Genomic DNA, 16,589 nt, shown 5'->3' on the forward strand with positions numbered 1-16,589 from the left:
TTTAGCATTCCAGATATATGATTTTGCAAGTAAACCATCCCCCAAATTGGGACGACAGACAACCCCTCCGATGTCATGTTACCTCCTGGGTTGCGGTCATGTTACCACTAGCAAAATCGATAAAACTAAATCCGATGTCAGCAAACGCAAGTCCGGTTCTTCCTAAACGTTGAATGGACATCCTCCTCGGACCACCCCAGGCTCTTCAAGACCTCAACTTCATGGTTCCAGTTTGCTTCATTCATGCTGAGCATAACCCGAAGCACGTGGATGAACATCCCGGACTTTGCCTCGATGCCCATTCGCTTAACCGACTCCACTGCGCTAACCACCCTCTAGGGGGTCTGAACAGCTGCCCTGGGCTGATTCACTACGAACTTCGAGACACCATCAGGGGTCATCCCCTCGTGCAAGAGGAACTCGATATTCTGCTTCAGGGTCGACTGGTGCTGCGAAGTTAGAAGCCAACCGCGTCTAAAATCGTGGTGTGGAGCTCCTCAAAGGTCAGGATGTACGTCCGGAAAAAATGGAAGATAGGCTCGAGGTAGGTCTTCACCGTCCGCTTCAGGACGTTGGGGTTCCTCAGGATGAGCTCGTGGAAGAGCGGACCGCGGAAACCATTCCCAATTAAAAGGTCGATCTTGGGCTTCAGGGTGGTCTGTGACCGGCAGAGGAGGAACTCGGGGTGGCGGGAGATTAAAGAAGCCAGGTGGGTGTCATCGAAGCCGTAAGATTTGAGGAAGCTGAGGACTGCGTCGGGGTTCTTGGTGGCGTTTTCTCGGATTTGGACCTTCTCTGCGGCGGACATGACCGATCTAACGGCACGCCGCATTTGTTCCCGAGGTAGTGGACTGTGAATGGGAGTGACGGCGAAGCCTTTGAGGTGCTGCTGAAGGAGCGTCTTGGCCATTGGAAGAAGATGAAGAAGAAGAAAGGGAGAGAAATTTAGGCGTCGCCGCTGCACTGTTCTGCGCTCTCCAACGGCCGCACTCGCCAGCGGGGGAGGACGACGGAAGAGGAAACCGAAATCTGTGTTTTGAACCCTAAACTTTCTCATTTGCATCACTTTTACCCCTACTTGAAGTTTGGGTGCATATTGCAGTAGGATAAGAACTTTTGGACCATTTGTTTTCCCCTACTAGAGTGTACGTTTTATGCCCCCGAAGTTTTCTTCTGATTCTGATTTTCAGAGTATCGCCAACATCGTAGTTTTCCAAGAACCTACAGAATGCCGTCAAGTTGTCGTGCCATCACATGCAGAGCTAAAGCCGCCTTTGATGTGCGAGAGGGATGATATTCGTTATTGCCCAGATCAAATTCTTGTCAAAGATGATATTATATACTTCCTTCGGACATTTTTTAGTTATTATTTCACTCTCTTATTATAGTCTGATGATGGAACCTTATGAGCAGATAGTTGAAGGGTGGGACGGGAATCCGGGTTGCTTCGATGCAGATCAGGTATAACACGGAGAGAGTGAAATTACAGAGAACAACTAGATATGATGACAAATTACAAAGAAGACATAGAACAAGAACAAATTAACAAGTACACTTAATAAACACGTTTGTTAAGTTTCCTAGCTACTACAATCACACTTTTATCTTCTTAATTTTGAGAACCAGCACTTGCTTGCTGAGTTCGAGTGTCGCCACTCAAACAACGATGGGGACCCGGCCTGCCAGCAATGCTCTGTCTGGTCCTTCTCCTGACATAACAATATGTTAAAGCATCATCCCGCAAGAGATTAAACATTCATATAGTTAGATTAAGACCTCAACATCCTAGACTAAGGTGGTGTTTGATAAATTAAGTGCGTAAAAATTAAGCACTTAATTAGTTAAAGAAAGAAATGTATAGGAAGAGAGTATGAACGATAAGGGTGAGAAAATGTTTTATGAGTGATAGAGAGCACAATAAGTGAAAAATGATTTATTTCATTAAGTTAAAAAATTTTATTTACTCATTAAGTGAATTTTGACTCAATTATTAAGTAGTTAAGACCATTATTTTTTATCTTTCTCTTTTTTTCCTATTTATATTTCCATGTAACTAACTTGTAACTAACTTTTAAACATTTATTTAATTAAGTTGTAAACAAACACAACCTAAGAAACATTTCATTCTTGCCGAAAGAGAAAAAACAGTTTTTGCAAACTATAGAAAAACATAATCCTTGTGTGGCTGAGTTACCAATAACAGCAATTAAATTAAATAAATTACCTAAAAAGGATAGCTAATATCGTTCATTTAACTTATCAAATATATGTATAAACATATATATATATATATATATCATTCATTTCATGATTGAGCACAAACTCAAAGATATGGGAGTAGAGTAGTACCATTAGTTAGTCCATTGACATTTTGAAAAGACGTGCAGCCTGAATCGATGGACAATTAAATTAGAAGAAAACAAAAGATACAAACGAGAAAATAGCTAAATCCGGGAGATATTACATATTACAATGTAGAAAAAATTACTTACCCGAATGGCATCAGCATCAGCCCTAGTTTTTGTTTATTTATCTTTTGCTTGTTTTTTTACTTTTTTTGGGCATCAGCTTTTGCATTCTTGATGAGAATATGATTCCCCGTGCCGAACAATCGCTTTCTAATCAATTTTGGTATATCAGTTCTCAATCTTCTATCAATGGCTCTTGGCCTCATCACTTCATTGTTTAGAAGGCTGCATCCGATGTCAGCATGAAACCATAACAGGCTTCAAGCCCATAATTAATCTGCAGAGTAACCTGAACACGATCCAAATCCGGGGTTAGGTCAAACTCGGCCATCTTGGTGTAGTTTAAAGAATAAAAATATTATTTTACGTAAGGTTGGGAACAAGGAAGAGAACAATCTACAATCGATTGGTCAGTGGCTCTCTATTCAATTATTTAGACTGGGCATAAACGTCGCATAAGTGGATAACCATGGAGCAAGGCAATATCCAGTGGTCTTTGTTCAATCGATGTGGAAGGGAAAGAGGGAATGCTAGTCTTGAATGACTTTTACAGGAAGGCTAAACTACCGCAGTCGCTTGTGACAAGACGGTCAGGATCGAGAAACAAAGTGGAAGACGATCCGCGAGGTGTGGACATAGATGCTATGCTGCTAGTCAATGAGCTGCGGAGAATTGCTCGTTCACGTTGCTGTTTGGGCCTGAATGAACAGATTCGAATCCTGCCTCAGGAGCTAACAGAATTGTCCGAAGAAACTCAACCAAAGACAAACATGTGACTTCACCTCATCGACCTGGACAGGCCCTGGAATGGTTGGCATTCGTGTCCTTGGAGTCGGTCAGTAGCGATGCTCTCCATAGGTATCTCCTCTTAAGGATACACACTGACAGCTGCAGCGACGAAGGTGAGTGCTCTGTCGACAGGTTGGCAGTCCTTTGGGCAGCATACCCGCTTCTGGCACCTCGGTGGCCCCAACTCAATCACTGATTACTTCCTCAGAGGACAGCAGCCTGTGGCCAAGGAACTCTCCCTGCATTGCGGCCCAGGGAGGAGCCTCCATGCACATCCTCGTCAGGGACTGGGAGCGGTGAGCCCTTCAGCTACTGTCCCTCCTCATGCTCATCCTCGGGACAATCAATTACGGAGACAGGATATGAGTTCCCAAATCCACGAAGCTAAACGGAATATTTGACGTGAAGAACTTCTTGAGGGCGGAGCGGCCTGAGGTAAGGAGATCAACCTTGAAAGCGCCTCCACGAGATCATGGTGTTTAAGAACTCAGTCTATGAGCTGGCGGAGGTTGAGCTTGGGTTCATCGTGCTGTACACAAAGGCGACCATCATCTAAACTGAGCGAGGAATCATTCTCCGTCTGATCTACTTGCTATCTCCATAAGCACACAGGTTGTATACTTCATTGTCTACAGGTTCTGCAGATGTTAACTCACAGGTTCATATTTGAGCAGCTCAAGGACGAGAGCCCGGTCAAGAGAACAAGAATACGATCGTCATGCCCTAATAATTTATTAGCTGAAAGAGGCGATTACATGCTCCAGAAGAATGATTGCCTTGAAAATTGACAATGTTTCACCGGAGGAGCGGATTTCGACCTTAGTCTCTTTGCCTGGAACCTCGCCAAACCTCTTCTACTACTGCATGTCCAGTCTCAGAAAGAGCAACCACCCATGTCTTACAATCAGCAAGACCCTGTCCGATTATATGGCGTACCTTCAAGCCTTCCGCCCAAAGATGTTGCCCAACTGCGAGTTATGGGTGTAGATGCTGACCTTCGCAGCAGTTCATTGCTCTTGGGGAGAGTGCACCAGCAGCTCTGGTGAGGCTGGGAGTTCCTCAACCCACGATGGCCGTCCTTATGGCAAACCTTGGTCTCAGCGACCAGGTCAAATTCCTCAACAACAAGAGCCTATGAAAGTGGTCGAGGAGGGGCAAGTCATCAATATTTAATATAAAGCATAAATAGCAGGAGAAAACTGTCCCCCCATGAAGGAACAATAAAGGCCAACCAAAAGTACACAAAGCCTGGAAAATGTAGCCGGATTTCATATCTTAATACTGTTCAAGATATACATCTACAAGACTTTCAATATTTCCTCACACGAAAAGAAAGCAGCCAGAAAACCCCGCGCCCACCGGGCTCACAACATGAGGAATTTTCAACATTCTGGTGCTCACCTCGCAGGAATGCTCCCTTTGCAAGAGGAAGGAGGATAATTAGGTGGCAGTTTGGATATTCTCCCACGTCCCGTACTTGGAGCTGAAGCTGCCTCCACCGCTCTGCTCTGCATACTCGAGAATGACCGCTCGGGAACAATTGTCCCATGTCCTTGCTATGTCCTTGAGGGACATGGGCTGTGAGAGCCTGCAGAAGGAGATGATAAACCTGGACTTTGCCTTCGCCGAGAGATCTTCATACTGTTTTGCTGTAAAATTAACATTTTCCCCCCCAAGTCCATGAAGGAAAGGGACATATTTAGTTGATGTTCACATAAATAATAAGTATCAGACATGATTTTTCCTCCAACTCAGAGATGGAGAATGCACAGAGAATGAAGAACGCAATATTCCCTCACCTTACTTCGACAGGAAACTTGTCAAGGAGTACTGGAGAGCAGTTCGGATAATTTGAGGGAACAAACAGCCGCAAGGGTTCAATTGGTGACTGCATGCAAACAAGCGACATAAAGAACATTTCTTGACAATTCTACAGATAAAGGAATTGCTCCTGAAAGTTTTAGTGGCCCATCAGTTGTGCAGAACCGTACTGTGACTTCAAGCCAATGCTGAGAGACACAGCATTGAAAGAGCATCTAACCACAACTCCCTCCCCCCCTTCTGCCACAGCAGCTGCAGCAGTTGGATCGACGTCCTCATCACTAATATCGACGACTACGTCTATAAGCTGTTTGTTTATTTCCCTGATCTCTTCCTTAAGGACGTGGTTCGCCTGAACAAGTTTGAACGCCTGTATCAGATTCGATCTTTACTAGAATCTATGTGGAATAATACGACCAAACAAAAGCTTATCAAATCAGCAGATAGAGAAAAAATGGAAGCTCGCAAGTAAATCATGAGCCTCAATCTTTTTTGTTTTTATTTTTGTTTTGTTTTGTTTTTCTTTTAATATATTTTTTGGCCGAAAGAAGAAAATACATTATTACTGATGTAACAAAGGCAGGTACAAGCTCTGGTCCAAAACCATCCGACTCCCTTACAAGGAGAGAAAAGGGAAGTTTGAGATGTTCAAAGGCAGGGAAGTTGTTTGCTTGCAGAATGTAGTGTTCAGACCATAAATCAAAACGAGAAGAAAAGAGTCCCGGCTTGAAAAATAGCAGCTTGTATCAAGGAGGAGGGACAAGACAAATTTTCTGAACTTTCATGATTCTTTTATATAAACTAAGAAATTAATGCCCGCTGGATTTGGAATGGTCTATTTCGACTAGGTTAATGCAATCTTTGAGTATTAGTCTCCCCAACTTTGTGCACAGCGATAGGTCGGGCGTTTTGGTCAATTGGTTGCACCTCTTGAGGTCTAGAACTTTCAACTCCTTGCACATCTGCCAAACAACAGAATTCCATATAACAGAAAATTAATGGGAAGAGAGTTGCAAGACAATGTATAAAAGTACTAAACGTGCGAGCTAATTATACCCCGATATAGCGCCATCCAGTCCAAGTTTCGCTGACAGAACTTTCTGAGAGGTCAAGCACGACTAGATTCTTCAAATTCAGATTAGTTCCCTGAAATACGTCTGGACAAGAATGCCAGGAAAGCCATATCAACTTGGGGAGCACATGCTCTATATCTCCCGAAAAATTCGGACCAGGGAGACTGAGGAATCTTAGATTGTAGAAATTCTTCAATTCATGTTTTGTAAGGACGCAATCCTCCGAGAGTTCATTGGACGAAAGACTAAGCATCTCAACATTTTCTTTGCCCTGTAAACAGGAAGAAACGAGGGATGAGAGAATATGCTGTAACAGTGCTTTCAATTTTTTCGATGGACTGCAACAATACAAATTCAGATGAAACTGATGAAGATTTAGGTGATTCAAATTGGATCCCCTAACAATGCTTTATTATTTCGTTGAACTGGGAATATAACACGTTACTTCCTCTCTTCTAATGCATCAATGTCGACTCAGATACTAAATTTAAGGAAAATTCTAGTCAAAGAGACCATTGTACAGAAAACTATATTGGTTCAGCACTCTTGGCAGTTGACTTCCTCGAGATATGTGCTCAGCTAATACATATTGACTGAGGATTAGCTTGTTTTATTTAATTAATATAATAAAGAAAAACAGATCCAAAATGCACAGCAATGTTCTGTGATTGGTTCTGGAAAAAAATAATTAATTAATCGCGTTCACTCTATCTAAGAGATACTTCTCTCCGGTTTTATGTCTTCTCTGCGTCTAGCGCGTCCTCTAGGCACCTTTGGAAGGCAGGGAGTGTGACAACGTACACGCTTCCCTTTACTCCATAGGGCCTTCTCATCAGTTGCACGGTTCGGTGGCCCGAAATTGACTTGGCTTCGCCAAAAGGCCTCATCTCTAGAAGCCCGGCTCATGAGGCGTCCCTCTCGCAGTAGGGTTCCAGACCTCGCCTCGCTCTTGTGACATGCTATCTTTCCCCTCTTCTTTCCCAAGTAAAGGGCGAGTCCCATGCGTCAGTTTGTGGATCGCGGTCTCACGCACTAATCCCTACAGGTGCCCGTAGTAGGCCGGCCACCCTACCTAAACCAATCATCATATCGGTCCCTAGGCCTCAACCCCTTCTGCCACAGCAGCCACAGCAGTTGGATCGACGTCCTCATCACTAATATTGACGACTGTGTCTATAAGCCATTGGTTTATTTCCCTGATCTCTTCCTTAAGGACATGGTTCGCCTGAACAAGATTGCACGCCTGTATCAGATTCGATCTTTACAAGAATCTATATGGAGTAATACGACCAAACAAAAGTTTATCAAATCAGCAGATGGAGAAAAAAATGGGAGCTCGCAAGTAAATCATGAGCCTCATTCTTTTTTCTTTTTATTGTTGTTTTGTTTTATTTATTTATTTTGTTTGCCGAAAGAAGAAAATACATTATTACTGATGTAAAAAAGGCAGGGAAGATGTTTGCTTGCAGAATGTAGAGTTCCGACCATAAATCAAAACGAGAAGAAAGAGTCCCGGCTTGAGAAATAGCAGCTTGTATCTAGGGGGATGGACAAGACAAATTTTCTGAACTTTCATGATTCTTTTTATATAAACTAAATGTTACAGAGGAAGCAGAAAGCTGTGAGGCTGCACTGAGGGCATATGATGCGGTGGAAGTTGCCCTTGCTGCCTTCTGGGCCTGTTGGTATTTAAGAATTGCACTATCTGCTTCTCATAAGAGGGCAGCTTCTCCTTGAGGCCTGGATATATTTCACTTTTGGGAAATTGCAGCATAGCAATAAGGCGCTCCAACATTACTTTGAAGAGTATCAGCTTTTCTAGCTGCTCCGACCTCGGATGCTGAGGAAGAGAATCATGCTGCCAGGACCAAATAAAATTACTATGTTGTCAAAATTATATAGGGTTAACTTTCTCGCAAAAGTTTTAACCCTAAGGAGTACACCTTGCCCAGCAAAATAAGCTAAAGTATACAAAGTGTCTGTACCTGCTGCAGCTTCGTAGCAATTTTCTGGTACATCTCATTTAAGTCTTGCAAATAAAAATCCTTCAAAGATTTGATCTGCCACAAGAAAAATCATAACATGATCAATTGCTGAACCTTTCGACAATCACCAGTAAGCACTTGCGAGAACTCCTCAAGATTACAGTAATGTCAATGAACTAGCACATATTAGATATAATGCTCAAAGCTAAATCTCTTTTAACAGACGACATCTCACACCAAAGACTCATGAGAAAATTGCGAACTTATATGATTTACTTTTTCTTGTTTGAAGTCCCTCAGCCCTCCCTTTCATATATTCAGGCACAAAATTAAACTGTACTAACGCGTCGCACTCCACTAAAACCCCTCAAATGAAGAAAAGCATCTTCTCCATTTCAATAACAACAGGCAACACACATAAAGTGAAAAGAGTGAGCCTGCAGTGTACCTTCTGATAAATCTCCTCTTGCCAGTCACCTCCATTCGCTTGGCCTGCCTGAGCAGTGGAATCAAGAGGCACTACAAAAGAAAGATGGAATATAACTTGCTTCATATAGATATGGAATTTATAGTCTAGAATAGATTGCAAAAATTACTATAGAAAGTAGAACCAATAGAGAGGAAAGACATACTCGATGATGCCTCTGCAAGGCCTCTCTGATTTCGGTAAAGCTGGTTTTGTTGGTCCATCATATTTTGGGTGGGTTGAAGCACCGAACCTGATGCTTGTAGTCTTTGCTGCATATCTCTTTGTAGCGAAGATTGTTGCTGCCGTAAGCAATTGTGCCCGAACACCCGACACTTCGAGCACTTTTCAGGAACCCATGGGATACTCACAGAGATTCCAACTACAAAATCATCACCGCAATCTAGCATAATCTCTGCAGGTATCTCATTGTCAAAATCGATCTCAACACATACTTTAGCAAAGTCCAAATGAGTTTGTTGAGCAGTTCCCTTGTCCATGTATAGAGGCTTCCCCACCACACTAGCAATATAACTGATGCCTGTGCAGTCGTAGAGGTGCATAGGGATGTTACGCAAAATCACCCAGACCGGGATTTTCCGAAAATCAGCCTTACCTACCGACAACTCAGTGCACCATCTCTGTAGAATCAATGGTATATGTCCCACATGCCACGGACCTGATTCCAGCACCCAATTAAGGGTTTCTCCATCGGAGAATTTAAAAATATAGAGCTGACCTCTTGTAGATACCCGCACAGTGTTTTCCCAAAGCATATTAACGGTGGAGGTAACTTGCTTGAAATCAGGAGTAGAGCCAACGAACCAGCCAATCAAGCAGTTTTGCCATTGATTCTTCCCCCTTTCGATCACTTCCCTTGGTGGCTTAGCTATTTTCCTTCCACTAACTTCGACAGGAGAATGAAAAACCAGAGATTGAGAGCATCCAGATCCGAACAGATTTGTCCAGCTTTTAGTTCCATTGCCTACCTTGTCGCCCGAAATTGAGCTCCAGATGCAATTTACATGAAGATTTGGAGCAGTTTCCGATGATTGATGACCCGCCATGGTGGCTGGAGAAGCCGGAAACCTACCGGAAATTCGAACCGAAAATAAGAAACCAAGCTGTCTCGCTTTACCATATAATTTTTTTTATCAATAATTATGCAATAGAATATATATTATATATTTGCATATATCCCAGCAGAATATATACAAGAGAATAAAATATGCAGTAGACTATATACATTAGCTTTTATTTAAGAAAATATTTATATGGTAAAATTGAATTGTCATTCATATATAATGTAACAACGGACCCATATATAGATTATGCAATAGAATATATAGGTTATATATACATTGCCCAATATATGGATTATACACAACAGAATTAGCCCAACTATATGACTTAGTTATAGTAAATTTTCATATTTGATGTTATTTTAATAAATATGTATATGTATATATATCTTATACCGTAAGTCGTCAATATATAAATGGAAACAAAATGTATAATAGTTAATGGATACATGCTTATTACGTTATTACATATATATTACTATATAATTTAAATATTATGTTTCATTTTCTCAAATTTGGATTCTCTCTTTTCGGTTGTCTATATATATATGTCTACTGTTGCTTCAATTCTACAACAAGCAACGATCCGTATGAAAGGCATTCTCCTATTTCTTATTTTGAGACGAATGTCACATGTGGTACCTGCTCGAGATTAAGTGGCAGAGGATCCGACCCTCAATTGCTACCCCTTAATGTGCGACTTCTTTACATAAGAATAGTTTTTTTTTTTCGTATTTCGTTAGGGGTTTTGAGTTGGTAGTTTAAATTTTCTTTTGGGGTTTAATTTGTTGAGGTATCAATCACTTTAGTTGTTAATTATTCTTTTATATTTCATCAAGGGTATTGAGTCGGTAATTTAAATTTTCTTTTGGGATTTTGTTAAGGTATCAAGCACTTTAGTGTTTTAATTATTCTTATATATTTTACCTCAAATAATTACTTTTCTATAGAATTGTTGCATTACTAGTCCTTTTGCCGTTCATTTTAATATATTTTTTATATTTGTTTTATTTCGAAATTCTAATTTCTCTATAAGATTAATAAAATTTCATAATTATTACTTATTTTAAATTTCAAACAATAATTATTCAGATTTTTTATTAAAAATTACAATAACTTAAATAGTACAATAATAATTTTGCATTTCTAATTTTGAACTAATCTTTGATTTTGTTATTTGTCAAATGATTAATTACAATACTTTATTTTTTATTAGTTTTATTTTCTTATTTTACGCAAATTGAGTATTCTAATCCTCTTTAATATGTCCTTATATAATAGAAAAAGTAGTTAGTTTCACTATATAATATTGGTTGTATCTTAAAAATTACTATCATATATATTAACACAAATATATGTTCTTTGTTTTTATAAGACTTGTTCATTGTACCTTAAAAATCATTATATTATTAATTATTATTTTATTTATTTTATTTAGTATGAAGTTTCGAATTAAATTATGAAATTTGGCTTTCTTACATTATCAAGAAAATTTATTACGAACATTTATTACAAGAGCAGTCTATTTTCCAATATAAATTATTAAATTACGAAATTTAGTTTAGTTATAATATTGGGAACATTTATTACAACTGTAGTTATTTTACTATTTTTTATTTAGTGTAACATACTCACTATAATATTTAATTTATGAAATTCAGGTTTTCATAGTCGTAGTTTGGTTTACTAATTTTACTTACATATAGATTTTCAATCTAGTGCATTGCACGGGTTTTATTTATATATGATAATTATTCACAATTTCTAAAGATGAATTGCTTTCTTATGAGCCATAAGAATTCTCAATAATTGGTTTCAATTTTTGAAGAAATAATGTCTAATATGTAATTTCATCAATTTAGTGACAATAATTTTGTGGTTGATTCTCATGTTTAATTTACTTTGTGTTAATATTATCCGAGATCATTATACATATTTGTTTCAAATATAGAAACTTGATTTTGTAATTTTTTTATTATTATATTTTTTAATAGTATATCGTGATGTTCTCAATAAGTGAATTTTTTAATAGTATATTTTTTAATAGTTTATATTTCAATCCTAAATATGGACTTGTATATAGGTAATATGTGAAATTTGTTGTAAGATATACTTATTTTTATTAATATAAATTAATTACAATAATATGTTGATAGCATTTATTAAAGACATTTACAATTTGGTGTAGTTTGTTTTACTATAAATATATAGACAGATAGATAGATTTTTTTATTGTATTTAAGTTTTTATACTGTCTAACATAATAAGGGACATATTATAAATTTTGATATTCAAACATGATCATCAATTTCGTATATAAAATGCATATATTGTTCTAATAGTATTGAAAAAGTCCAATACAATTTTTTTTGTTCATAGTTAGAATTTCTTAATATTATAAGCCTTTTCGGTAAAATTTCATTGACTTTAATGATTCATTTTTACTTACTTTCGATAAAATCATGGTATTATAGTAGTATTTTGATGTTTCAAATTATATTATTTTGTAATTTTAGTATTCCATAATTTCTAATTGTAGTTCGCAAGATATTTAGGTGTCTATGTTATAATTTTTTTATTAATCTTTGTTTATAAATTTTCTTTTTTTCATAATTTTTAATTGCAGTTAGTAACACAATCTATTGCATTTATTATGCACCCACCCATACATTGTATTTCATTTATTATGCATTTACAATTGTAGTTGTTTCACTATTTTTTATTTAGTATAACATATTCAGTATAATACTTAGTTTATGAAATTTTTCTATAGTTTTAGTTTGGTTTGCTATTTTTTACTTAATTATTGATTTTCAATTCCGTGCGTCGGGTTTTATTTACATATGGTAATTATTTTTTTGACAAAATATGGTAATTATTCACAATCTCTAATGATGAATTACTTTCTTATGAAAAATAAGAATTCTCAATAATTAATCAATTTAATAAATTTAGTGACAATAATTATGTGACTGATTCTTATCTTTAATTTGCTTTGTGTTAATATATTTGTGTTAATAATATAAGATATCATTTTATATATTTGTTTCAAATATAGAAACCTGAGCTTGAAATTTATTATTATTATATTTTCTAATAGTATATCTTGTCTCATTTAAAATACTTAAATTTACGTGTCTATATTATATAATTTTTATAATTATTCTTCGTTTTTAAATATTCTTTTTTCCATGATTTTTAATTGTAGTTATTAAGACATCCTATTGCATTTATTATGCACCCACTTAGGCATCCAAGTAAATTTTACTAATATATAAATTATGAAATTTAGTTTAATTAAAATATTGGGAATATTTATTACGGACACTTATTACAATTGTGGTTGTTTTACTATTTTTTATTTAGTATAACATATTCACTATAATATTTAATTTATGAATTTTTTTTATAGTCGTATTTTTTTTTGCTATTTTTTACTTACATATAGATTTTCAATCACGTGCGTTACACGGATTTTATTTACATATGGTAATTATTTCTTTTTTGGTAAAATATGGTAATTACTCATAATCTCTAAAAATGAATTACGTTCTTATGAACTATAAGAATTCTCAATAATTAATTTCTATTTTTGAAGAAATAATTTTTAATATATTAGAGTTTAGTCTAATTTAAACTAAATCCGCTGCACACTCTCATCTTCAATAGTAGCACCCCAAGAGAATTTACCAGAAAAACATGAAATTTGGAATGGATTGAGCTCGACAGCCCATCGAGTAATCACACCAAAACTAGCCAAGTCTACGCATGGGTTCAATATCCAAAGATAACAATAAACATAACACTAATCATCCCTAGCCTCTTCTTATAGCCAAGGTTCACGAATCAACCGAAACCTCTTTCAGAAACATATCACATATCATACTTATATGATCAAAATCGATAATCATCATAACAAAATACATGCATGCCTCGAGACATCGACATGGCCATGACAATGAATTTAAAAGACTGTATACATCCATTTCGAAAACACTAATTTAGGATAGATTACTCACCTTGCACTACTTGCTCGAAAATCCGACACTTACATAGGGTGAGTACCTTACTACTTTCTCATAATCTCTCTAATTTTCTCCATCTCTCTATTTCTCTCCCTCACTGTGATGTCGTTAGATTTTCTTTTCGGCAGTAAGAAAATGATGACTATTTATAGAGAGTGTCAAAGGGACGGTTTACTGGGAGAAATCAATGCACCAAAGAGATTTATGGAATAAAAAAAATAGATGGTCAAAGGTTATTTTACTAAAATTCAATTAAATAAGGAAAAATTATTGTAAACACAACAATTCCTTCCTATTGGATGTTTTAAGACCAGCTATTGAAACATAAAAGAACAATTTATAAAACATGGCAATTAAGAGGGGAAACGGCTGAGGAAGTGAATCGGAGAAAATGTCTATTTGCACCCAAACCAATTTAACAAATAAACGTCATCATAATTAATAATAGAAGATATGAATACATTTATGGAAATAAGATGAATGACTTTTAGAGGATAATTGAGAAACGGAAGGTAATAGGGAGGAAATGCCTTTATTGCTTATATAACCATATAGAAACAATATTTTCAATTAATTAGAAATAAATTCCAAATATAATACATTTATTAAACCAATGGACTTATGCAATGAAATCTTGTTTGTTACTATTCTCCAAACAAGAACGTCGTCGATCAAAACATCTATATTTATAAGTAACTGAAAAAGAAAATATATCTTTCTAATTTAATTACGATAATTTACTTATAAAACGAGTAATTGCTCCAAATTTATTATAGCCGACGGAACACACACAAGTAGCAGGACTTTTCTGTTACGTGGTTGAGATGACGGTCGACTTTGACTGACTGAATGAATGAAATGAATCAAATCCCAATTATTGCCACACAAATTGAGAACCCTACCATTAAGATATGGCCTCGCCTCTTGTTTCCAGTTATGGACAATGAATTTTGAATCGGAGAAATCCCCTACCTATTAATTCTCATGCATCTAGATTTCGGAACTTAACTAAAGAACCGTGTGTAATCGACGTATGTCGGAATTTTTAGTATTCACATATTCAAAGAGATTGGTGTCCCATATGCTGCACCCGAAAACGATAACTTTATTCACAGGAAAGAGATTCAATGTATTGGACCGACTTCATTAAAGTCCATCACAAGAACAGGGTATATGTTGTCATATATTAGCTTCGGCCCTCCTCCTGCTACTTGTGTGTGTCCCGACGACTCTCGTCATCATTTGCAGGGTCGTGACTTCACTTAAGCACAAACCGCATTTTATTAGTAATTCCACCTTCGTTTATTTATTTATTTATGCTTTTTTGGAAAATATCCCACTTTTTATACTGAATCTTTTGAGTTTTTGACATTTTTGGGTCTGGGTCTCTGCTTTTGCTTTTTGTCCATGAAGATGGGGGAAATGGAACTTCTTCCATCCCTGAGCGCGTTCTCGATGAGGTTATGATTCACGTGCCAGCCGATTGCCTTTGGATGTGGAAGATTATGTCGCTGCCATTACTGATAGCACCGGCACAGTCGAAAAACGCTGGAAAAGTTTATCATCGTGTTTTTTCATTGTCAAACGATATCTCACATTGCAATTCCTTTATCGTGTCCATTAGCCGATAATCATTTTAGAAAGATTTAATTGATTTTGGTGTGTCAGTTGTCAATCGTCTGCCAGTGGCTCTTGTTGGCCGCATCACTTCATTGTTAAGAAGGCTGCATCAGATCTCAGCATGGAGCCATAATAGGATTTGAGCCCATGATGAATATACAGAGAGTAACCCGAACACGATCCAGGACCGGGTTTAGGTCGAAGTCAGCAAAAGTTGGACCAGTTCTAAGGATAACTGTGTTATCATAGACGAGGTTGAAAACATGAAATGAAAAATCTACCCCCCATCTCCATTGGTCTGTTGCTCTCTACTCACTTTTAAACTATCCTAGCGTTGCATAACTGAATAGTAACGGAGTGATGCAATATCCAGTGGCCTTTGTTCAATCGGAGTGGTGAATGACTTTTACAAGCTGACTAAACAAAGCGGAAGACCATTTGCATGGGGTGGACATAGATGCTAGCTGATGCTGCTAGTCAATGAACTCAGGTTGGTGTTTGGGCCTGAATGAACAGATGACTCCTGCCGCCGGAAAGTAATAGAACTATCCGAACAAACTCAACCAAAGACGAACATGTGACTCGCATCGCAACAATCTCTGTAAATTCTTTTCTTCTCATCCATTGTGCAGAAAATTATTAACATTCACTGAAGACAAGCTTAGTCTATTCAAACATAAGACGCAAATGCTGCAACATTAGGACAAAACAAACATAATTTTTATCCTTTCATTACTTCAGTTGCGAGCCGAGTGACTCTGTTGGAGACGCGTAGCAGGGAGCAGCAGCCGTTCACTGTTCACCAGCTAAAGGAGCAAAAAGTTTACGATTTCATGAAAAAGAAAAATTGGTAAATCTGGGAATAAAATAAAAGTTTTGATTTTATGGGAAAAAATGACAGCTCAGATTCCATTTGCTATGTTAGCACCGTTAACGGTCACGTCAAAAAATTTAATGGAGCAGTTGACGTTTTGGTAGAAAACTTAAAGAAAGTATATGTATTTGTAGGCTATTATTCCCTAAAAAAATGCTGTATTTTCCTTTTTTTGAAATGAATTTTTTTGCCTATTTGAAAGGAATTTCTTTTCAAAATTTTATTTTGTATTTCCGGTCAAAAGAAAAATATTTTTCCATTGACCAGTGAAATTTGTGCTACCAATTTTATGAGATTTTAATGGATGAGATAAAGATAAGGGAAACGTACAAAAACTCCCATTGTGATTTAAGATCGGGACAACTTGCACCATGTATTTTTGTTAG

At 37.1% G+C, this 16,589-nt stretch overlaps 2 protein-coding genes across 2 annotated transcripts; both read right to left on the minus strand.

Annotated features, from left to right (window-relative positions):
- Nucleotides 1–327: 327 nt before the first annotated feature.
- LOC116189300 lies at nucleotides 328–1,128 on the minus strand. Its single transcript, XM_031518901.1, has one exon. It carries the CDS (start codon nucleotides 1,061–1,063, stop codon nucleotides 458–460), a length of 606 nt encoding a protein of 201 aa, XP_031374761.1. The 5' UTR covers nucleotides 1,064–1,128; the 3' UTR covers nucleotides 328–457.
- Nucleotides 1,129–7,468: 6,340 nt separating this feature from the next.
- LOC116187910 lies at nucleotides 7,469–9,785 on the minus strand. The gene is made up of 4 exons (XM_031516930.1): nucleotides 8,769–9,785; nucleotides 8,585–8,655; nucleotides 8,137–8,211; nucleotides 7,469–8,009 (listed from the first exon to the last, which is right to left on the minus strand). Exons 1-4 carry the CDS (start codon nucleotides 9,667–9,669, stop codon nucleotides 7,752–7,754), a joined length of 1,305 nt encoding a protein of 434 aa, XP_031372790.1. The 5' UTR covers nucleotides 9,670–9,785; the 3' UTR covers nucleotides 7,469–7,751.
- Nucleotides 9,786–16,589: the final 6,804 nt, after the last annotated feature.

This window comes from Punica granatum, chromosome 8 (genome assembly GCF_007655135.1).
Source record: "Punica granatum isolate Tunisia-2019 chromosome 8, ASM765513v2, whole genome shotgun sequence".
In the NCBI taxonomy this organism is placed as follows: domain Eukaryota; kingdom Viridiplantae; phylum Streptophyta; class Magnoliopsida; order Myrtales; family Lythraceae; genus Punica; species Punica granatum.